Source organism: Nomascus leucogenys, chromosome 11 (assembly GCF_006542625.1).
Source record: "Nomascus leucogenys isolate Asia chromosome 11, Asia_NLE_v1, whole genome shotgun sequence".
Lineage (NCBI taxonomy): Eukaryota > Metazoa > Chordata > Mammalia > Primates > Hylobatidae > Nomascus > Nomascus leucogenys.
In genome coordinates, this window is record NC_044391.1 from 108172070 (window position 1) to 108195165 (window position 23096).

The following is a 23096-nucleotide window of genomic DNA, read 5'->3' on the forward strand; positions in this document are numbered from 1 at the left end:
GTCACCATATAATTACATGTAATAAGGCACTAAAATTCATGTACTATTTCATAAATTCCCCTGGATAATTAGGTTCCTGGAGTATTTTCAGGTAGCACATGCCGATTTCTCAATACTAAGGGAAACCTGAGAAATATTCTTGCCACAGGGTTCTGTTAATATATTTTATTAGTGGGAAAAACTGTATTACACATATATCAAAATATCAAAAATTGCACAATAGGGCTGCAACCTGCCCATCTCACAACCACCAACATTTGCCTTTTTCTGAATAAACATATGTGCTCTGGGTGTTTTTATGTCAGTGTTTAGTCTGCATACTTCCCTAGGAGTCCTGGGCATGGGGTGGATCCTGGAACAGATCAGAAATGCCTTTTCAGCAGTGTCTAGTGGAATGTGTGTTTCTTTCCTTCTCTACTAGGGCTCCACTTCCCTATATCTGTCTCTTCACTTCCTTACTTTCAGGAACTCACCAGCTAGGCAGAAGCTGCTTCCTGCATAGTCCGCTTTCCATCTGAAGCCCACAACCTTAAGAAACTTTTTTTTCTAATTATACTTTAAGTTCTAGGGTACATGTGCACAACGTGCAGATTTGTTACATAGGTATACATGTGCCATGTTGGTTTGCTGCACTCATTAACTCGTCATTTACATTAGGTATTTCTCCTAATGCTATCCCTCCCCCTGCTCCCAACCCCACAACAGGCCCTGGTATGTGATGTTCCCCTTCCTGTGTCCAAGTGTTCTCATTGTTCAATTCCCGCCTGTGAGTGAGAACATGCGGTGTTTTGTTTTCTGTCCTTGTGATAGTTTGCTCAGAATGATGGTTTCCAGCTTCATCCATGTCCCTACAAAGGACATGAACTCATCATTTTTTATGGCTGCATAGTATTCCATGGTGTATATGTGCCACATTTTCTTAATGCAGTCTATCATTGATGGACATTCGGGTTGGTTCCAAGTCTTTGCTATTGTGAATAGTGCCGCAATAAGCATACATGTGCATGTGTCCTTATAGAAGCATGATTTATAATCCTTTGAGTATATACCCAGTAATGAGATCGCTGGGTCAATTAGTATTTCTAATTCTAAATCCTTGAGGAACCACCACACTGTCTTCCACGATGGTTGAATCAATTTACACTCCCATCAACAATGTAAAAGCACTCCTATTTCTCCACATCCTCCCCAGCATCTATTGTTTCCTGACTTTTTAATGATTGCCATTCTAACTGGCGTGAGGTGGTATCTCGTTGTGGTTTTGATTTGCATTTCTCAAATGACCAGTGATGATGAGCTTTTCTTCATATGTTTGTTGGCTGCATAAATGTCTTCTTTTGAGAAGTGTCTCTTCATATCTTTTGCCCACTTTTTGATGGGGTTGTTTTTTTCTTGTAAATTTCTTTACATTCTTTGTGGATTCTGGATATTAGCCCTTTGTCAGATAGATTACAAAAATTTTCTCCCATTCTGTAGGTTGCCTGTTCACTCTATGGTAGTTTCTTTTGCTGTGCAGAAGCTCTTTAGTTTAATTAGATCCCATTTGTCTATTTTGGCTTTTGTTGCCATTGCTTTTGGTGTCTTAGACATGAAGTCCTTGTCCATGCCTATGTCCTGAATGGTATTGCCTAGGTTTTCTTCTAGGGTTTTTATGGTTTTAGGTTTAACATTTAAGTCTTTAATCCATCTTGAATTAATTTTTGTATAAGGTGTAAGGAAGGGATCCAGTTTCAGCTTTCTACATATGGCCAGCCAGTTTTCCCAGCACCATTTATTAAATAGGGAATCCTTTCCCCATTTCTTGTTTTTGTCAGGTTTGTCAAAGATTAGATGGTTGTAGATGTGTGGTGTTATTTCTGAGGCCTCTGTTCTGTTCCATTGGTCTATATCTCTGTTTTGGTATCAGTACCATGCTGTTTTGGTTACTGTAACCTTGTAGTATAGTTTGAAGTCAAGTAGCATGATGCCTCCAGCTTTGTTCTTTTGGCTTAGGATTGTCTTGGTAATGCAGGCTGTTTTTTGGTTCCATATGAACTTTAAAGTAGTTTTTTCCAATTCTGTGAAGAAAGTCATTGGTAGCTTGATGGGGATGGCATTGAATCTATAAATTACCTTGGGCAGTATGGCCATTTTCACAACATTGATTCCTCCTAACCATGAGCATGGAATGTTCTTCCATTTGTTTGTGTCCTCTTTTATTTTGTTGAGCAGTGGTTTGTAGTTCTCGTTGAAGAGGACCTTCGCTTCCCTTGTAAGTTGGATTCCTAGGTGTTTTATTCTCTTTGTAGCAATTGTGAATGAGAGTTCACTCATGATTTGGCTGTTTGTCTGTTATTGGTGTATAAGAATGCTTGTGATGTTTGCACATTGATTTTGTATCCTGAGACTTTGCTGAAGTTGCTTATCAGCTTAAGGAGATTTTGGGCTGAGATGATGGGGTTTTCTAAATATACAATCATGTCATCTGCAAACAGAGACAGTTTGACTTCCTCTTTTCCTAATTGAATACTCTTTATTTCTTTCTCTTGCCTGATTGCCCTGGCCAGAACTTCCAATACTATGTTGAATAGGAGTGGCAAGAGAGGGCATACCTGTCTTGTGCCAGTTTTCAAAGGGAATGCTTCAGTTTTTGCCCTTTCAGTGTGATATTGGCTGTGGGTTTGTCATAAATAGCTCTTATTATTTTGAGATACATTCCATCAATACCTACTTCATTGATAGTTTTTAGCATGAAGGGCTGTTGTATTTTGTTGAAGGCCTTTTCTGCATCTATTGAGATAATCATGTGGTTTTTGTCATTGTTTCTGTTTATATGATGGATTATGTTTATTGATTTGTGTATGTTGAACCAGCCTTGCATTCCAGGGATGAGGCTGACTTAATCATGCCGGATAAGCTTTTTGATGCACTGCTGGATTCGGTTTGCCAGTATTTTATTGAGGATTTTCGTATTGATGTTCATCAGGGATATTGGTCTAAAATTCTCTTTTTTTGTTGTGTCTCTGCCAGGCTTTGGTATCAGGATGATACTGGCCTCATAAAATGGATTAGGGAGGATTCCCTCTTTTTGTATTGATTGGAATAGTTTCAGAAGGATTGGTACCAGCTCCTCTTTGTACCTCTGCTAGAATTTGGCTGTGAATCTGTCTGGTCCTGGACTTTTTTTGGTTGGTAGGCTATTAATTATTGCCTCAATTTCAGAGCCTGTTATTGGTCTATTCAGAGATTCAACTTCTTCCTGGTTTAGTCTTGGGCAGGTGTATGTGTCCAGGAATTTATCCGTTTCTTCTAGATTTTCTAGTTTATTTGCATAGAGGTGTTTATAGTATTCTCTGATGGTAGTTTATATTTCTGTGAGATTGGTGGTGACATCGCCATTTGCCATTTTTTATTGCGTCTATTTGATTCTTCTCTCTTTTCTTCTTTATTAGTCTTGCTAGCGGTTTATCAATTTTATTGATCTTAAAAAAAAACCAGCTCCTGGATTCATTGATTTTTTTGAAGAGTTTTTTGTGTCTCTATCTCCTTCAGTTCTGCTCTGATCTTAGTTATTTCTTGCCTTCTGCTAGCTTTTGAATTTGTTTGCTCTTGCTTCTCTAGTTCTTTTAATTATGATGTTAGAGTGTTGATTTTAGATCTTTCCTGCTTTCTCTTGTGGGCATTTAGTGCTATAAATTTCCCTCTACACACTGCTTTGTATGTGTCCCAGAGATTCTGGTATGTTGTGTCTTTGTTCTCATTGGTTTCAAAGAACATCTTTATTTCTGCCTTCATCTTGTTATTTACCCAGTAGTCATTCAGGAGCAGGTTGTTCAGTTTCCATGTAGTTGTGCAGTTTTGCATGAGTTTCTTAATCCTGAGTCCTAATTTGATTGCACTGTGGTCTGAGAGAAAGTTTGTTATGATTTCTTTTCTTTTACATTTGCTGAGGAGTGCTTTACTTCCAACTATGTGGTCAATTTTATAATAAGTGTGATGTGGTGCTGAGAAGAATGTATATTCTGTTGATTTGGGGTGGAGGGTTCTGTAGATGTCTATTAGGTCTGCTTGGTGCAGAGGTGAGTTCAAGTCCTGGATATCCTTGTTAACTTTGTGTCTTGTTGATCTGTCTAATATTGACAGTGGGGTGTTGAAGTCTCCCATTATTATCGTGTGGGAGTCTAAGTCTCTTTGTAGGTCTCTAAGGACTTGCTTTATGAATCTGGGTGCTCCTGTATTGGGTGTATATGTATTTAGGATAGTTGGCTCTTCTTGTTGAATTGATCCTTTACCATTATGTAATGGCCTTCTTTGTCTCTTTTGATCTTTGTTGGTTTAAAGTCTGTTTTATCAGAGACTAGGATTGCAACCCCTGCTTTTTTTTGCTTTCCATTTGCTTGGTAGATCTTCCTCCATCCCTTTATTTTGAGCCTATGTGTGTCTCTGCACATGAGATGGGTCTTCTGGATACAGGACACTGACGGGTCTTGACTCTATCCAATTTGCCAGTCTGTGTCTTTTAATTGGGGTATTTAGCCCATTTACATTTAAGGTTAATATTGTCATGTGTGCATTTGGTCCTGTCATTATGATGTTAGCTGGTTATTTTGCCTGTTAGTTGATGTAGTTTATTCCTAGCATCGATGGTTTTTACAATGTAGCATGTTTTTGCAGTGGCTGGTACCGGTTGTTCCTTTCTATGTTTAGTGCTTCCTTCAGGAGCTCTTGTAAGGCAGGCCTGGTGATGACAAAATCTCTCAGCATTTGCTTGTCTGTAAAGGATTTTATTTCTCCCTTATATATGAAGGTTAGTTTGGCTGGATATGAAATTCTGGGTTGAAAATTCTTTTCTTTAAGAATGTTGAATCTTGGCCCCCACTCTCTTTTGGCTTGTAGAGTTTCTGCTGAGAAATCCGCTGTTATTCCGATGGGCTTCCCTTTGTGGGTAACCCGACCTTTCTCTCTGGCTGCCCTTAATATTTTTTCCTTCATTTCAACCTTGGTGAATCTGACAATTATGTATCTTGGGGGTGCTCTTCTCAAGGAGTATCTTTGTGGTGTTCTCTGTATTTCCTGAATTTGAATGTTGGCCTGCCTTGCTAGGTTGGGGAAGTTCTCTTGGATAATATCCTGAAGAGTGTTTTCCAACTTGGATCCATTCTCACCATCACTTTCAGGTACACCAGTGAAATGTAGATTTGGTTTTTTCATATAGTCCCATATTTCTTGGAGGCTTTGTTCGCTTCTTTTTACTCTTTTTTCTCTAAACTTCTCTTTTCGTTTTATTTCATTGATTTGATCTTCAGTCACTGATACCCTTTCTTCCACTTGATTGCATTGGCTACTGAAGCTTGTGCATGTATCGCGTAGTTCTTATGCCATGGTTTTCAGCTCCATCATGTCATTTAAGGTCTTCTCTACACTGTTTATTCTAGCTGGCCATTCATCTAATCTTTTTTCAAGGTATTTAGCTTCCTTGCAATGGGTTTGAACATCCTCCTTTAGCTCGGAGAAGTTTGTTGTTACCGACCTTCTGAAACCTACTTCTGTTAGCTCATGAAAGTCATTCTCCATGCAGCTTTGTTCTGTTGCTGGCAAGGAGCTGCGATCCTTTGGAGGAGAAGAGGCACTCTGGTTTTTAGAATTTTCAGCTTTTCTGCTCTGGTTTCTCCCCATCTTTGTGGTTTTATCTACCTTTGGTCTTTGATGATGGTTTTGGTGTGGATGTCCTTTCTGTTGATGTTGATGTTATTGCTTTCTGTTTGTTAGTTTTCCTTCTAACAGTCAGGTCCCTCAGCTGCAGGTCTGTTGGAGTTTGCTGGAGGTCCACTCCAGACCCTGTTTGCCTGGGTATCACCAGCAGAGGCTGCAGAACAGCAAATATTGCTGCCTGATTCTTCCTCTGGAAGCTTCGTCCCAGAGGGGCAACTGCCTGTATGAGGTGTCAGTCAGCCCCTACTGGGAGGTGCCTCCCAGTTAGGCTACACAGGGGTCAGGGACCCACGTGAAGAGGCAATCTGTCTGTTCTCTGAGCTCAAACACCATGCTGGGAGAACCACTGCTCTCTTCAGAACTGTCAGACAGGGATGTTTAAGTCTGCAGAAGTTTCTTCTGCCTTTTGTTCAGCTATGCCCTGCCCCCAGAGGTGGAGTCTACAGAGGCAGCAGGCCTGGCTGAGCTGCGGTAGGTTCTGCCCAGTTCCAGCTTCCCTGGCTGCTTTGTTTACCTACTCAAGCCTCAGCAATGGTGGATGCCCCTCCCCCGCCAGACTGCTGCCTAGCAGGTCGGATCTCAGACTGCTGCACTAGCAGTGAGCAAGGCTCCGTGGTTGTGGGACCTGTCGAGCCAGGCACAGGATATAATCTCCTGGTGTGCCATTTTTTAAGACAGTTGGAAAAGCGCAGTATTTGGGCAGGAGTGTCCCATTTTTTCAGGTACCGTCTGTCACGGCTTCCCTTGGCTAGGAAAGGGAAATCCTCTGACCCCTTGCACTTCCTGGGTGAGGCGATGCCCCGCCCTGCTTTGGCTCGCCCTCCACGGGTTGCATCCATTGTCCAACCAGTCCCAATGATATGAACCAGATACCTCAGTTGGAAAAGCAGAAATCACCCGTCTTCTTTGTCAATCACGCTGGGAGCTGCAGACCGGAGCTGTTCCTATTTGGCCATGATAAGAATATTTTTATAATGGGATAGAAATTGAGGAACTTAACTTCTTTGTAAGTGGTCACCATCTTGTTTTTTTGTTCTTCCTCTAATACCTTTTAATTTTTTTTAAAGAAAATCACTTTCCATCACCGTCACATCTTCCAGTTGCCTCTAGGTGCTTCCAGTGCCTGTTTGTTGTTCAAATTTATATTTTGGCTTTTGGTATTACTTTTATTATTATTATTATTATTTTTATTTTTTGAGATGGAGTTTCGCTCTGTCACCCAGGCTGGAGTGCAGTGGTGTGATCTTGGCTTACTGCAACCTCCTTTTCCTGGATTCAAGCGATCCTCTTGCCTCAGCCTCCTGAGTAGCTGGGATTACAGACATGCACCACCATGCCCAGCTAATTTTTGTATCTTTAGTAGAGATGGGGTTTCACCATGTTGGCCCAACAGGTCTTGAACTCCTGACCTCAAGTAACCACTCACCTTGGCCTCCTGAAGTGTTAGTATTACAGGCATGAGCCATCGTGCCTGGCCTACTTTTATTATTACTAGAAGAGATAGGATTGAAAGGAATGGACTGGCTAGCAAGAAACTCTCTGGGGCAAATGACAGTTGAGCTAGACTTTGAAAGATGGGCAGGACTTGGGGAAATAGCAATAGACGAGCACTCCAGAAAGTGGAATTGGCAAGACAGAGGAGAACAGGAAATGAGGGAGGCATTACACCACTCCAAGAGTAGTGTAATGATCACTCCCCTATTAGTGATCAGGCTGGAGTGCAGTGGTGTGATCATAGGAAATGAGGGAGACATTCAGATACCCCTGGCTAAGTTGGAGGTGGAGGTGTGGAAGAATTGGCTGGTGTTGCCCCGTAGAGAGAGATGAGGCTGGACCTTCATGGCTGCTTGTGCTCTGGCAAGTGTGGAAATTCAGACAGAGGGTTAGGACCAGCTTTGCCCCTTTCCCTTCTCATGCCTAGTCACAAACCCTGGAGCTGGAGAGCACTTTAGGGAGCACTAAAACCTCATCTCTACTTCTATATAAGATGCTACCTAAATATCCAGGAGAGGTGTTCATTTACTCTTCATTCATTCATTCATTCATTCAACAAATATGTTCAGTATTGAGTAGGGTGTGGCAGTCAGTACATAAACTCTATAGTTAGCCTGCTTGGGGTTGAAATCCAGCTCTGTCTCTTACTAGCTGAAGGATCATCAAGTTACTTCTCTCTAAAAAAGGGAGAATAATTCCCTTACAGGGTTGTTGTGAGGTATAAATAAGAAAAATCTGTGCAAAGCACTTAGAACAATACCTGGCACATGTATCAATAAACATTAACTGCACTTACTATTGATATTTGCAGACATTGGTAGTAGAGGGTACAATTGTGAGCAAAACAGACTCAGCCTCTGTTCTTATGATGCAATCAAATGGTTTTACAAATAAATAAAGTTGCAAAAGAGAACTAGAGAAGAGAGTGGTCAAGGTACTAGGAGGGCCCTGAAAGGGAGATTTGAGCTATTCAAGGAGGTCAGAATCCGTAAGTAGATGGTACTTGGCTGTGTAGAAGGAATGTGTGGATGTTGAAAAGGGTGGGATAAGAGCTTTTTAGGAAGAGGCAACAGCATGGGTACAGTTTTGTGTGGAAGGAAATGGGGGACTGGAAGGACTCAGGAAGAGGTGAGTATATGTGGGGCTATGTGATGAGAGACAAGGCTGAAAGCAAGAAGGAGTCAAGCCATGGTGCTGCACTGAGGCATCTTCTTTTTTCAGTGGGGGTAGGGGGTTGTCCTGTCGCCCAGGCTGGAGTGCAGTGGCGCGATCTCGGCTCACTGCAAACGCCACCTCCTGGGTTCAAGCGATTCTCCTGCCTCAGCCTCCCGAGTAGCTGGGATTACAGGCGCCCACAACTACGCCTGACTAATTTTTGTATTTTTAGTAGAGACGAGGTTTCACTATGTTGGCCAGGTTAGTCTCAAACTCCTGACCTCAGGTGATCCACCCGCCTCAGCCTCCCACAAGTGCTGGGATTACAGGCGTGAGTCACCGCACCCGGCAGGGTGAGGCATCTTCTTTATGGCATGATCAGATTTGCATTTTGTAACCATCACTGGCTTCCATCTGAGCAGAGGGGCGGCAGTAGATGAAGATACATAGTTAGGAAGGTCTTGCAGTAGTCTGGGTTAGATATGCTGATAGCGTGCACAAGAGTAGGGGTGAAGGTGAATGTGAGAAAAGAATGTATTTAAGGGCTACTTGGGATTTGCAGTCAGCAGGTTTTAATGTCGCATTGGATGTGAGAAGTAAAGGGAGAGGGGCCAAAGGTGCAGCTCGGTTTCTTTCTTGTGTAACTTGGCAGCTAGAAGTTGAAATTAGAAGTCAGCCCCTTATCCATGGTTTCACTCTCTGCAGTTTTATTTATCTGTGGTCAGCTGCAGTCTGGAAATATTAAATGAAAAATTCCAGAAATAAGCAATTCAGAAGTTTTAAATGACACGTTGTTCTGAGTAGTGGGATGAAATCTTACACATCTTACTTTGTCCCTTCTTCATCACAGGAAGAAGGATGGTTACAGTACAGTAAAATATTGAATAAATAAGCAAATTCAATAAAGTAGCAGGATCTCAAGTCAACACATAAAAAATATTCATTTTTTCTATTATATGCAATAATGATGAATGATCTAAAAAGGAAATTTGAAAAACAATTCCATTTACAATAGAATAGCATACAAAAGCATAAAATACTTAGGAATGAATTTAACCAAGGAGGTGAAAGACTTGTACAATGAAAACTACAAAATATTTCTGAAAGAAAGAAGACACAAAAACCTGGAAAACATCGCATGTTCACAGATTGAAAAAAGTGTTGTTAAGATGTCAATAATACTGCATATGATCCGCAGATTTAATGCAATCATTGTGAAAATCCAAAAGATATTTCTTTTTTTGCAGAAATAGAAAAAGCTATCCTAAAATTTATACGAAACCTCAAGGGACCCCGATTAAACAAACAATCCTGAAAAATAAGAATAAAGCTGGAGTTCTCTCACCTCTTGATTTCAAAAAATACATATGTTACAATAATTGAAAGAGTGAGGTACAAAGACAAACATATAAACCATTGGAATAGAATAGAAAGTCCAGAAATAAACTCTTGTATATATGCGTCAATGATTTTTGACGAGTGTGTCAGGATCATTCAGTGAGGAAAAGACAGTCTCTTTAAGAAATGATACTGGGAAAACTGGCTATCCACATGCAAAAGAATAAAGTTGGACCCTTACCTAACACCAAAAATAAAAATTAACTCAAAATGGATCTATGACCTAAATGTAGACCAAAAACTGTAAAACTCCTAGAAGACAACATAGGGCAAAAACTTTATGACACCAGATTTGGCAATGATTTCATCACTATGACACCAAAGGCATACATACGTAACAAAGGAAAAAATATACAAGTTGGACTTTATGAAAATTAAAAATATGGCTGGGCGCGGTAGCTCACGCCTGTAATCTCAGCACTTTGGGAGGCTGAGGTGGGCGGATCACGAGGTCAGGAGATCGAAACCATCCTGGCTAACACGGTGAAACCCCGTCTCTACTAAAAATACAAAAAATTAGCCGGGCGAGGTGGTACACGCCTGTAGTCCCAGCTACTCGGGAGGCTGAAGTAGGAGAATGGTGTGAACCCAGGAGGCGGAGCTTGCAGTGAGCTGAGATAGCGCCCATTGCACTCTGGCCTGGGCGACACAGCGAGACTCCATCTCAAAAAAAAAAAAAAAAAATTAAAAATAATTATATATCAAAAGATATTCTCAACAGAGTAAAATGACAACACACATAATAGGAGAAAATATTTGCAAGTCATCTGATAAGGGATTAATGTACAGAATATATAGAACACTCATCAAACAACAATAAAAAAATCAAACTACCCAATTTAAAAATAGGCAAAGGACTTGAATGGACATTTCTCCAAGATACACAAATGAAAAGAGACTCAACCCTTTTTTTCTAGGGAAATGCAACCCAAGAATACAACACAGTACAACCTCACACCCATTAGGATGGCTTCTATGATCAGAAATTGGAATCCATGGGCACTGTTACTGGGAATGGAAAATGGTCAGCCACTGTGGAAAACGGTATGGCAGTGCCTCAAAAAGTTAAAAATGGAATTATCATGTAATCTAATAGCTATTTATTGGCGTATACGTACAGAAATTGAAAGAAGGGTCTTGAAGAGATATTCATACCCCCATATTCAGACTACTGTTATTCACAATAGCTGGAATGCAGAAGCAACCCAAGTGTCTATTGGTGCTGAATGGATACGCAAAAGCTGGTTTATACATATAATAAAATATTATTCTTAAAAAGGAAGGAAATACCGATATTGGCTACAACATGGATGAACCTTGAAGACATTATGCCAAGTGAAATAAGCCAGTCACACACACACACACACACACACACACACACATATACAAAATACTATATGAATGGTGGTTGCCAGGGAATGTGAGGTGGGAGGGGGAATGGGGAGTTACTGTTTAATGAGTATAGAGTTTCAATTTTGCAAGATTGAAAAAGTTTTGGAGATGGTTTGTGGTGATAGTTGCACGACAATACAAATGTACTTAATATATCACTGAACTATACACTTAAAAATGGTTAAGATAGTCAGTGTTATGTTATATGTATTTTAATACAATTTTTTAAATTGGAAAAAATGTCAGTAGGGGAGACAGTCACAGAAGTACAAACACTGTATGATTCCACTTTATATGAAACACCTGGAGTAGAAACAGAAAGTAGAATGATGTTTGCCAAGGGTTAGGAGGAGAAAGGAATGTGGAATTGTTTAATGAATACTGTGATTCATTCTGGGAAGCTGAAAAAAGTTCTGGAGATGGTGGTGATAGTTACACAACAATATGAATGTACTAAGCTGAATACTTAAAATTGCTAAAATGGTCAATTTTATGTTATGTATATTTTAAAAGCTTTTTTTTTTAAATCAACAGGGAGAAACCAGTTGATAGAGGGAGCAAGTGAATATACTAAAAAGAGGAGAAAATGATTAGTTACCCAGAACATGATGGTGGTGGAGCCAAAGCATAGTGGAGGATGAACCCCAGCAGCGGGGAGTCAGAGGGAAGAAGGTGGGAGTGGTGTAGCTGGAGGCAGTCGGTATTAGAAGGATGAGAGGGCTTCTATTTTCTCTGCAAAGTGGGATGCAAGGCCAAGTCAGAAGGAGGCTGAGGGGGCAAGAGGTTTTAGTAGAGAAGGTTTGAACAAAGAGATTTATAATTGTCATTGAGGTGAGTGGGACAGTTAGTAAACCTGATGAATGGAGTAGGATTTCCAGGCCATGCTGGGCTACTTTGAGGTTGAAGAGAATGAATTTAGAGAGAAACCAGTCTCTGATGCATGGGTGGTAGGATCTGGAGGTGAGCAGGCAGCAGCAGATAGGAGAGGGGAGAGGGGAGGAGCCCTCCCTGAGCACTGTCTTGGACTGAGGAGGCTGCCTGCTCTCTGAGCACCTCTCTGTGGTGTTTCAGTCCTCCTCACTGTAAAGAACAAAACCCCAATCCCGCAAAGATTCTTTAACTGTATTTAAGGCCAAAGTAAGGTTGCTTGGGAATTAAGAGTACTGGAGTCAGACAGGCTTTGATCAGATCCCTCCCCCAGCACTTCCTATGTGAGTGACTTGAGCAAGTTGCTTTACTTTACCTTTCTGAGCCTCAGTTCCCTTACTTGTAAGATAGAAATATAAATAGTTACTATCCAGGGTTTTTTTTAGGATCAAAGGAGTTACCATGTGTGGAGCATGTCACCCAGAGGCTGGTATGCAGCACGTGCTTTGTAAATAGTAGCGATGGGCACTACTGAAACCTGAAGGCTGCCTCTGCCTGTTTGCGAATGACTCCACCTTCCCAAATCCCAACAGGGAAGGTGAGTCAGCTTGAGACCACTTGAGAGGCATCTAGCAGAAGGGAGGCAAAACTTCTGTTAAAGGATAATATTTAGGGAAAAAAAGGTAAGATGATGACTCTCATATATATATAAAAATGAATTCATCATGAAGATTTTATTTTACTCGTATGATGGAACCAGGCAGATATTACAACTGGCTCAAAGGAAAAGTCAAAGCAACGCAAATTTGGAGGAGGAATTGAACTAGTTTTTCTGTGAGATAAGGCAGGGGGAGGGGAGAAGTCAATTGAAACTCTCCTGGGCAGCACCCTGCCCAGTAGGCACATGTATTAGTTGCCTACAATTCACAAAGAGTTGTGAAATAGCGCCCGTGGAATCAGAATCTGATAGGGAGGAAGAGTGTGCTCAGAAAATGCATGGCTTTCTACTGAAGCAGATTTTTTTCCCATTACACTTCTAGATCTCTGTACACCATTGTGCCAGGGCTGAGAGGAAGGTGGTGGCCCACTTCCCGGGATACACCACCCACCCTCAAGAGAGCCTTTCCTGCTTCTTCTTAGGCAAATCAGCTCTTTTTTCACCTCCTGTAAGCAACACTAAGTATCTGGCTGTTCCTTTTGTACTCGAGTCCTGGCCACTCAATGACAGCACTTGTGGTACTGAACTGTGACAGACACTTTCTATCACTGCCCTTTCTTACCTTGATATCCTAAAAAGCTGGTGGTCTGTCTTCTCTATCTTTTGTCCTGGTCAGTTATCCTAACTATTTTGTGTCTGTTTCTGTGGATTAGCAAACGGGGTCCCCACCCCCACTCCACAAGGAGAACATCTGGCACCCAGAAGTCACTGAGAGAATAGCTGTTGCTTTGGTAGAATTCTGCCTCTGAGTGGCTTGTTCTCTTCCCAGACAGAGAGGTCTCCTGATAGCAGCTCTCTTCTTTTTCTTTTCTTTTTTTTTTTTTGAGACAGAGTTTTGCTGTTGTGCTCAGGCTGGAGTGCAGTGGCGCAATCTCGGCTCCCTGCTCTGCCTCCTGGGTTCAAGTGATTCCCCTGCCTTGGTCTCCCAAGTAGCTGAGATTACAGGCACACACCATCACACCCAGCTAATATTTTGTATTTTTAGTAGAGACAGGGTTTAGCCATGTTGGCCAGGCTGGTGGTCTCGAACTCCTGACCTCAGGTGATCCACCTGTCTCGGCCTCCCAAGGTGATGGGATTACAGGCGTGAGCCACTGAGCCCGGCTTCAGCAGCTCTCTTCTAAAGCCATCTGGACCCACATTTGTTCAGCTCCCCTCCCTTGGCCATGATGAAGGCATGCAAAACAAAAAAGGCACTTTTCTTGTTGAGAAGGTGGCTTTTTATAGAGAATGGTGTCATACTGTTAGGTTTCAGGCCAGCAGACCTAGTGAGGCATGTGACGCTTCTGTGCCAGGTGTGGCTATAAGAGTCAACAGGAAAAATGATATATGTAAATGGACGGGTCTTTAAATAAATGCAGTTTTGACTATAAGTGTAAGAAGGTTTCTGTGAGACTCAACTCAGTACCTCCTGTACCCAGTGGGCCCGAGAGAGGAAACAACAGGACAAGAAGACCCAATGGCTTCCTTGGAAGCTTTTGTGCTAGCTGGAGAGAGAAGACCTACTTCCTGTATGTCTAGTGACAGTCCATGCTGACTGGACTGCAGCCAGGACATTTCCAGATTACTCAGTGGGGCTTATCTTAAAATAATAGTTGATGGCCATTTGTTAAATATATTATATATACCATCTAAGGGTCTTACCTGCCTTATCACATTTGATCTTCATGGTAAACCCTGTGAGATAAGACCACCAACCACCATTTTACCTCAGAACTCAGGCTTCCAGAGTTTGAGTGAGTTGCTCAGAGGAGCCCAGAAAGTCAGCGACAGAGGTGGGATTTGGATCTAGGTGTTTGCCACCAGCACTTTAAATCACCAAAGCTTTCTAGAAGCTCCAACTTTTCTTCTCAAGATACTGAAAGACAGACAGGTATCTGGATGGGTTGGTGGGGCAGGTGGGAGGCGGCTGAGATTTCCATCAACAACAGGTCTAAAACCAGCGATGGTGAGCTGGGTGATTTGGATGGAACCCCTGCCATACAGTCGATTAATATCATAATTGGAGCTAAAATTTAATCATGATGGCAATCATGAGTTCTGGGGCTTCTTGATTTGGGCCAGCAGACACACTCTCAATCACTATTTCTCCGAATCAGAGAAAGGATGCCTTCAGGCTGTGTCTTCACAGGGCTTTTCCTCTGTGCGTGGTGGAAAGAGAGAGCTCTGCGGGTCTCTTCTTGTTGTAAGGACACTGGCCCCACGGGATTAGGGCCCCACCCCATGACACATTTAATCCTAATTACCTTCCCCACAGCCCTATTTCCAAACAGGGTATTAGTCACATTAGGGATTAGGGCTTCAACATAGGAATTCTGGGGGCACACAATTCAGTCTATAACAGAGGGAAAATAGATTTGAGAAGAAAAAAGTCCAAAATATGCACAGTGGTAATATCTGAAGATGTGTGTGTGTGTGTGTTTGTATGTGTGTTTCTATTCTTGCATTTTCTAACTGTCCCCAGTGAGCATTTGTTACTTTCTAACTGAGAAGGTTACTTTAAACAGTGTCTTTAGCAGCAGCACTCCATGCCCTGGTGTAGCCTTTTCCTGGCAGATGTTCTCCAGGGCTCTGCCGCTCCGCCAGTGACTTATTCTCAGCATGAACTCCTCCCCTGCCCCCTAAGAGGATCTCCAAACCCAGGTCACACTCCCCCTGCAGCTAAGTATAGGCGTTTGAGAACTGCTTTATTCTTCCAGGAACGGCTGGTCCCCTCAGCAGGGCCTTACAAGGTGGTTATGTCTAAATAAGGCACCTGAGGCCAGGAGATGTGAAATGGTCCATCTAATACCATGGAGTGAGTTAAACACAGAGCAGGACTGGAACCCGTGCTTCCAATTCCCCATCCAGTTTTAAGGCAATCTTTTCTTTTCTTTCTTTCTTTCTTTCTTTCTTTTTTTTTTTTTTGTTTTTTTTGAGACAAAGTCTCACTCTGTCACCCAGGCTGGAGTGCAGTGGTGTGATCTTGGCTTCACTGCAACCTCTGCCTCCCGGGTTCAAGCGATTCTCCTGCCTCAGCCTCCCAAGTAGCTGGGATTTCAGGTGCCCGCCACCATGCCTGGCTACTTTTTGTATTTTTAGTAGAGACAAGGTTTCACTATGTTGGCCAGGCTGATCTCAAACTCCTGACCTCAAGTGATCTGCCCGCCTCAGCTTCGCAAAGTGCTGGGATTACAGGTGTGAGCCACTGCACCTGGCAAGGCAACGTTTTTTTTTTTTTTTTGGTAGAAAATCTTTGAACTTCATATAGACGGTATTAATGTGGGTGAGTTCAGAGCCATGTGTAAAGTTCCAGGAGGGGAGTGCTTGCTGGCTTCTCCCTTATTCCCTTATCCCTCTGCCAGATCCATGCCCCAGCCACTTTCTGTTTCTCTTCTCTGGATAAAACTATCATTCATCTTCACCTATTTCTATTTTCATGGATTACTGTCTCATTCATCTCAAGTAGCTCAAGTGAATGGCTATTTCTCCACTGGATACAGGAGGACTGAGGGTGACCTGACCCTCATGGTGTGCTTGCTTATTTGAATGTCTGATGGTTTTATTGGTGTAGTCCTGCTGGAGCAGAAAGAATATCTGTTAGGAGCTTGCCTCTGGGCTCTGGTTCTAACTGTGCCCCAAACTCATCGTAGCCTTAGGCAATTCTCTTGTCCCTCTGGGCCTCAGTTAACCCATCTGGAAAATAATGGGTCTGAATTTAATACCTTGAGTATCATCTAGCTGTGACATACTACAACTCAGGCAAGAAGCAAATTCTCCTAACACTCCATACTCCCATCCAGTGTTCTCTGACGTCCTTCCCCAAGAGCTGTGGTACCCTACCCCGCCCACATTATGTGAGGCATTGTAGCACATAGGTTAGAAGTGTGGTCTCTGGGCCGGGTGTGGTGGCTCATGCCTGTAATCCCAACACTTTGGGAGGCCGAGGTGGGTGGATCACGAGGTCAAGAGATCAAGACCATCCTGGCTAACACAGTGAAACCCCGTCTCTACTAAAAGTACAAAAAATTAGCTGGGTGTGGTGGCACACGTCTGTCGTACCAGCTACTTGGGAGGCTGAGGCAGGAGAATCACTTGAACCTGGGAGGCGGAGGTTGCAGTGAGCTGAGATCGTGCCACTGCACTCCAGCCTGGGCAACAGACGAGACTCCATCTCAAAAAAAAAAAAAGTGTGGTCTCTGGAGCCAGACCTAAGAATCCAATTCAGACTCTCTTACTTACTGACTGTGTAACTTGGACAAATTACTTAGCATTTAGCATCTCTATTTAATTATAAAATGAGCATATTAACACTTACTTCCTAGGGCTGTTGTGAAGATAAACCGAGTTGAGGTATGACAGTACCTAGCATGTAGTAAGCATCATTAAATGGCATCTGTTGTTTTTATGTATTGTAGAGAAGAAAGTTTCGTGCATCTCTTGAAATTTCTGAGGACAGTGAAGCCACAGCTGGGAAAGTCTCAGGGAGCCAGGAGTTGCTAGTCCCCTGCTTTGCATACTCAAAATTGCTGCAAAGGGGCTATAGCAGGGGGAGACATTTTTTAAAAATCCCAGTTATTGCTATTCCTCATGAGTATGTATATATCACCTGGCATCAGTACTCTGCATAGAAAGAAGCATAGCTAAAGAAAAGACACTTTGCTTTTAATATACCAGCTGTTTTCAGGGGAATAGGGTGGATGGGGATAGGGAGTACTGGCCCTCTGTCCTCAGGCCTCCCTGTCACCAGCTCAATCACGTCTATCTTACAAATCCCCATCTAGCAGGAAGCCTGCTCTGCCCTTGGACTATAGACCTGAAGGGCTGTTGTAAGTTACAGTGTTCCCAGTGGAAGGAGGACAGTACTTAAAGTTACAAGATGTGGGTTCTGTTCTTAGTTCTTATGGCCTGTCAGCTGGGGAACTCCCAGCTAGTAGTCTCATCTTTGAACTTCTTTTTTCTTTTTTTTTTTCCTCAAGACGGAGTCTCGCTCTGTCACCAGGCTAGAGTGCAGTGACACGATCTTGGCTCACTGCAACCTCTGCCTCCCGAGTTCAAGCTATTCTCCTGCCTCAGCCTCCCAAGTAGCTGGGATTACAGGTGCCCACCACCACGCCCGGCTAATTTTTGTATTTTTAGTAGAGACAGGGTTTCGCCATGTTGGCCAGGCTGGTCTTGAACTCCTGACCTCAAGTCAGCCACTGCGCCTAGCCCTCATCCTTGAACTTCAAATTTCCACCCCACCTCACTCCCACAGGCTTATACCAGTTGTTCCTTTTTCTCTATTCTTATGCAGGAAATGGCCTGAGGTCCAGGAGTCCCCTTGGTCCCCTTTTTCCCTCACTCTCAACATTCAATTAGTCTTCACATCTACAGCCGACAATTGTAACTTCTTTTCTTTACTCCATTATTTCTTAGGTGAAAACAGGAGCTTCTATGTGGTCTTCTTTTTTCTAAAAACTAATTCAGAACTCTAGCGTGTTTAGATCTTCCTTACTTAAAACCCTTTCCTGGTCCCCATAACCTGCTGAAGAAATCCTAAGCTCCCTGGCTTGACCTCTGTCTACATTTCTCTGATCTCTTCCAGCTCTTTCTCTGTATCCTAGCAATACCCAACTACTTGCAATTCCCAAACAGGGTACACACTGTACTAGTTGTTCCTGCAAGAGACAGGAACACACATCCCCCCACACTAGCTTAACAAAACAAAAAATGTATTTCTCTCTCATGCAAAAGAAGTCCAAAGGTAGACATTCCAAAGTTAATATGGTGTTCCACTGTCAGAATCCAAGGTCTTTCTACTTTGTGGGTTTACAGTTCTCAGCATATGACTTCCACTTCATGGTCCAAAATGACGGCTCAAGCTCCAGCCATCACATCCACATTTCAGCCAGCAGGAAGAAGGAACAAGGAAAGGCGTAACCTTGCCTCTAAGGATAGTTCCTGGAAGTTACACTTGCTTACATACCATTGGCCAGAATTAGTCACCCAGCCATATTTATCTATAAGAGAGGCTATGAAATTTTTTTATTTCAGGGAGTCTATTTTAGGTTGCCATGTGCAAAAGTAAAAACCAGAGGTGTTGGTGGTCAAAGAAGAAATGGAGAATGGATACTGGGTAACATCTAGCAGTCTCTGCCACACACTCACACATTTAGGGGTTTGCACTTGGTTCCCTTTGTCTCAGACATCCCCTCTCTCATGCTTATAGTCTCTGCTTGGCATCTTCTTTTCTGCCCCCTAACACTTGCTCATTTTTTTTTTTTTTTTTTTTTGAGATGGAGTCTCACTCTGTTGCCAGGCTGGAGTGCAGTGGTGCAATCTTGGCTCACTACAACCTCCGCCTCCTGGGTTCAAGTGATTCTCCTGCCTCAGCCTCCAGAGTAGCTGGGACTACAGGCACCCGCCACCATGCCCGGCTAATGTTTGTATTTTCAGTAGAGACGGGGTTTCACCATGTTGGCCAGGATGGTCTCAATCTCTTGACCTCGTGATCCACCCGCCTCAGCCTCCCAAAGTGCTGGGATTACAGGCGTGAGCCACCGCACCTGGCCCAACACTCGCTCACCTTATGGCCATCCTCATACTACCTCTGTTGTTGCACCATCACAGCGTGTTAACCACCACCCTGTGACCTCCCGGAGGGCAGGGACTGTATCTTTCCTTTGGCTCCTTAGCACCCAGTATAGCTGCACAATCTCCAGCCAAGGTAGACCAACCACCAATATTTCTTGTCTCAAAGATATATTGAGGAAATGAGAGTATATTCTTCAGGCTTCCAGGAACTTCCTTACATCTGTAGGAAGGTATGGGCATGGGGATAGCTCAGCGATTGTAGAGGCTCGTGGCAGACTGCTATTCTTTCGGTTGCACACAGGCCGTCTCTCTTGCCATAGTTTTTTCCAGATACTGCAGTGACATTGATTAGGTCTCAGCCTTGGCAATGTAGGCCGAAGTGGAGAGGGATCATTGTCATGATTCTTGCTTTCATTTCAGTCAGTTCTTGATTTGATTTCTGCCATTTATTCCTCTCAATTTTTACCTGGGCAACATCATCTCTCGCCTGCTTTTTAAGGTGAATGTTGACAGCTGATTTCATATATGAGTTCTGGCTTTCTTAAGAGGGACATGGCTCCCTTCATTCTTAAGCCTTTGGGGCTACTTTTCTTTCTCATTCACTCATGATCTCCATTTGATCCGCAAGACAGCTCATGTTTGAGAGAGCAGAGCAAATGTGTTATTCCCATTTCACAGGTAAGAAAATGAGGGCCGGCCGGGCGCGGTGGCTTACGCCTGTAATCCTAGCACTTTGGGAGGCTGAGGCGGGCAGATCACGAGGTCAGGAGATTGAGACCATCCTGGCCAACAAGGTGAAACCCCATCTCTACTAAAAATACAAAAAAAAAAAAAAATTAGCAGGGCATGGTGGCGGGCATCTGTAGTCCCAGCTGCTCGGAGGCTGAGGCAGGAGAATGGCGTGAACCCGGGATGTGGAGCTTGCAGTGAGCCGAGATCGCGCCACTGCACTCCAGCCTGGGCAACACAGCGAGACTCCGCCTCAAAAAAAAAAAAAAAAAAACAAGAAAATGAGGGCCTAGTAAGAGTACTCTATTTGCTCAAGATCATAGGAAAGTTAGTGGGAAAGCCAAGAGTTGATCCTGGATCCTTTTGTTTCCAAGACCAGTATCTTTTGCAAATACTTTTCTTTATTTTGATAAATAATTAACATTTACATGCATTATTTTCCCCCAGAGTTTGAATTCTTTCTTAGGATAGATTCCTAAACGTGGAAGTATTGAGTCAAAGAGTATAAATATGCTTAAAAAAAATGCTCTTAATACATTTTGCAGAATTCTTCAAGCAAGGTTGTCACACTCATGTTTAAGGCAGGTATAACTACCCATGTGCAGGCCAGCCCAGGAGCCAGTGTGGTGGGGAGAGGCCATAGCCAGCCATAGCTGGTTCCCTCAGCCAGCAGAGACACACATGAGCTTCTCACCAGCTCAGTGAGGGTCTTCTGTTGGGAGGTGTGCATTTTTGCATGCACTCTGGCCTCTCCACACAAACTGAATATTTCACGTGGTGCTCAAGCACAAGCACAGCCATCTGTTCCGTGCTGCAGAAACTATTGGCTGTGTTGGACTTCATGAGAGATCCTATGTCAGTCTCCATCATGATGTATATGTAGTGTACTGGACTCTCTAGGTGACTGAAAGGATTCCAGAGATAATTTTGATTATATGAGTCTCTGACTTCAGCTTCCATTCTTGTGACCACCACACAAGGTGTGACTCCAGGAGGCTGGGATGTCACGCTATTTTCACTGTACCCTTGCCCCCGTAATCTCAAAGCCTGACTGGATGGAACCCTTTCTGTTCTATGGCTAGTGGCTTGTGATAAATGTCCTTTCAGGTCAACACAGTGCAGGCTGGCATCTTTACCTTTCTGTCACCGAAGTTAAGTGCTGCACCAGAACTTAGAAGCCTCATGGGGCTCTGAGGCCTCAGGCTGTACCTTGTGCTATGTCAGCTATTACTTCATGTCAAACATTTGCGTATGAATGTTCAGGGGACAGCTTATCTCTTTCTTCCTGCAGTTGGTTACCACAGAGAAGCGCTTCCTCAAAGACAGTTTGTACAATGAAGGAATCCTAATTGTATGGGACCCATCTGTATACCATTCAGATATCCCAAAGGTAAGTGGGTGTCCATGGGAAATAGGGGTTGGGTTTCCTGTCTGTCTACAGATTTTCCTGATTTCCTAGGTTTTTAAAGTCATGGCTGACATTGGCTATCCCTAAAGGCTGGGTATTTGAGTTTTAGGGTATCCCATTTCATCTGGACTAGCAGATTCAGAAGTATTCCTGTCCTATGCCAGCTACTCTCCTTGCCGTGCCAGGCACTGCCAGGCATTGTCTCCCAGTTATATTATTTACTGGGATAGTGGCTGGAGTTCCCAACATCTGGGGTAGATTGTTCATTAATGCAATTATTCCTAATGAGCATCAGCAGAACTCGAGAGTAGTTGCCGTTACTCCTGTAAATAATATTAGCACACTTTTATCTCACACTTCCAATATCCAGAATTCTTCCCATTTACACTCTCATAACAATTTAAGGAGATAGATGGAAGCGTGGTTGTTCCCATTTTACAGATGGGGAAATTGGAATGTGGAGAATGAAAGTTCCCCATTCCAATAGGGCTTGATTTACTAAGCAGAAGGCGCAGATCTGCAACAGCATCTCTTTCCGGGGAAGGAGACATGAGTGGCAGACCTGCTGGATTCTAACCTCTCTGGAATAGTCCTCTCACTGTTAATGCATGTCAGTTGACCTCTCCTTGATACAGGCTGCTGTGGCCTCAGGAGCATGACTCCTGAGAAGGGCAGAGAGCACTGATCTTGGGACACTTAACTCTTAAGTTGGATCTACCAATGCCTGACAGGCTCTGGTGACCCCTGGCACCCTCACTCTCTTGACTTTCAACAGTTTTGCACTGATCTCACTTAGAACTCAAATTTGCCTAGGTCAGGACAAGGACTCTGAACCCATAGATGTCCTATGCTCTAGTTTTCTCCCCTTTAAAAATGAGAGATGGGGCCAGATGGTACCTGGGGCTCTTTTCAGCTCTGATAGTGTTCCCGGACTCTGATCCTGAAGCCTGAAGCTGATCTTGGGTCGCCAAGCTCAACTCTCCCCCAAAGCACAGGCTATAGGCTAGGCCCTACCCTGCTATCCAGCAAAACCTGTGGCTGGAAGAGAAGCCTGTAGTCTGCTGCAAGAAAAGGGCTGTGCCTCAGGAGCAACCTTGTTGGTCCTTTCCCCTCCTCACGTCCACTGATGAGGATGACTCCTGGGGGGAGCAGCTCACTGGCCCATTTCTCCCTTGAGAGGACCAATTCTTTCTTTTTCAGTGGTACCAGAATCCAGATTATAATTTCTTTAATAACTACAAGAGTTATCGTAAGCTGCACCCCAATCAGCCATTTTACATCCTCAAGCCCCAGATGCCTTGGGAGCTATGGGATATTCTTCAAGAAATCTCCCCAGAAGAGATTCAGCCAAACCCCCCATCCTCTGGGATGCTTGGTGAGTTCATGTCGGGGAAAAGACCTTGCATGTTTGTTTCTAGAAGAGATGAGGTTTTTTTCTGGGGTCTCATTCATTCATTCGTTCGTTCGTTTGTTCACTAAACAATTGCTAGGATTTTGCTCTGCTTGTAGACGTGCCAAGTTCTATCTAAAATACAGAGGGAAATAAGATAGAATCCTTTTTCCTGAGGGCATCTATTGGGGAGGTCAATCAGATGTCTGAGGCAATATTCAATTTGTGCCAGAAGGGAGAGACAACCTGGTGTCACAGGAGGGAGGACACCTTCTAGCTGGACAGTCGCATATAGCCTC

At 43.3% G+C, this 23096-nt stretch overlaps 1 protein-coding gene across 4 annotated transcripts in view; it reads left to right on the top strand.

The window, feature by feature from the left end:
* The window catches only part of ST6GAL1 (ST6 beta-galactoside alpha-2,6-sialyltransferase 1), a 149795-nt gene that overhangs the window by 122776 nt on the left and 3923 nt on the right, over window positions 1-23096 (top strand). For all 4 annotated transcript variants that reach the window (XM_004089708.3, XM_004089709.3, XM_003256624.2 and 1 more), the window contains 2 exons: window positions 21291-21389; window positions 22608-22782. In XM_004089708.3, coding sequence (XP_004089756.1) covers window positions 21291-21389; window positions 22608-22782 — 274 coding nt within the window. The remainder of the gene's footprint in view (window positions 1-21290; window positions 21390-22607; window positions 22783-23096) is intronic.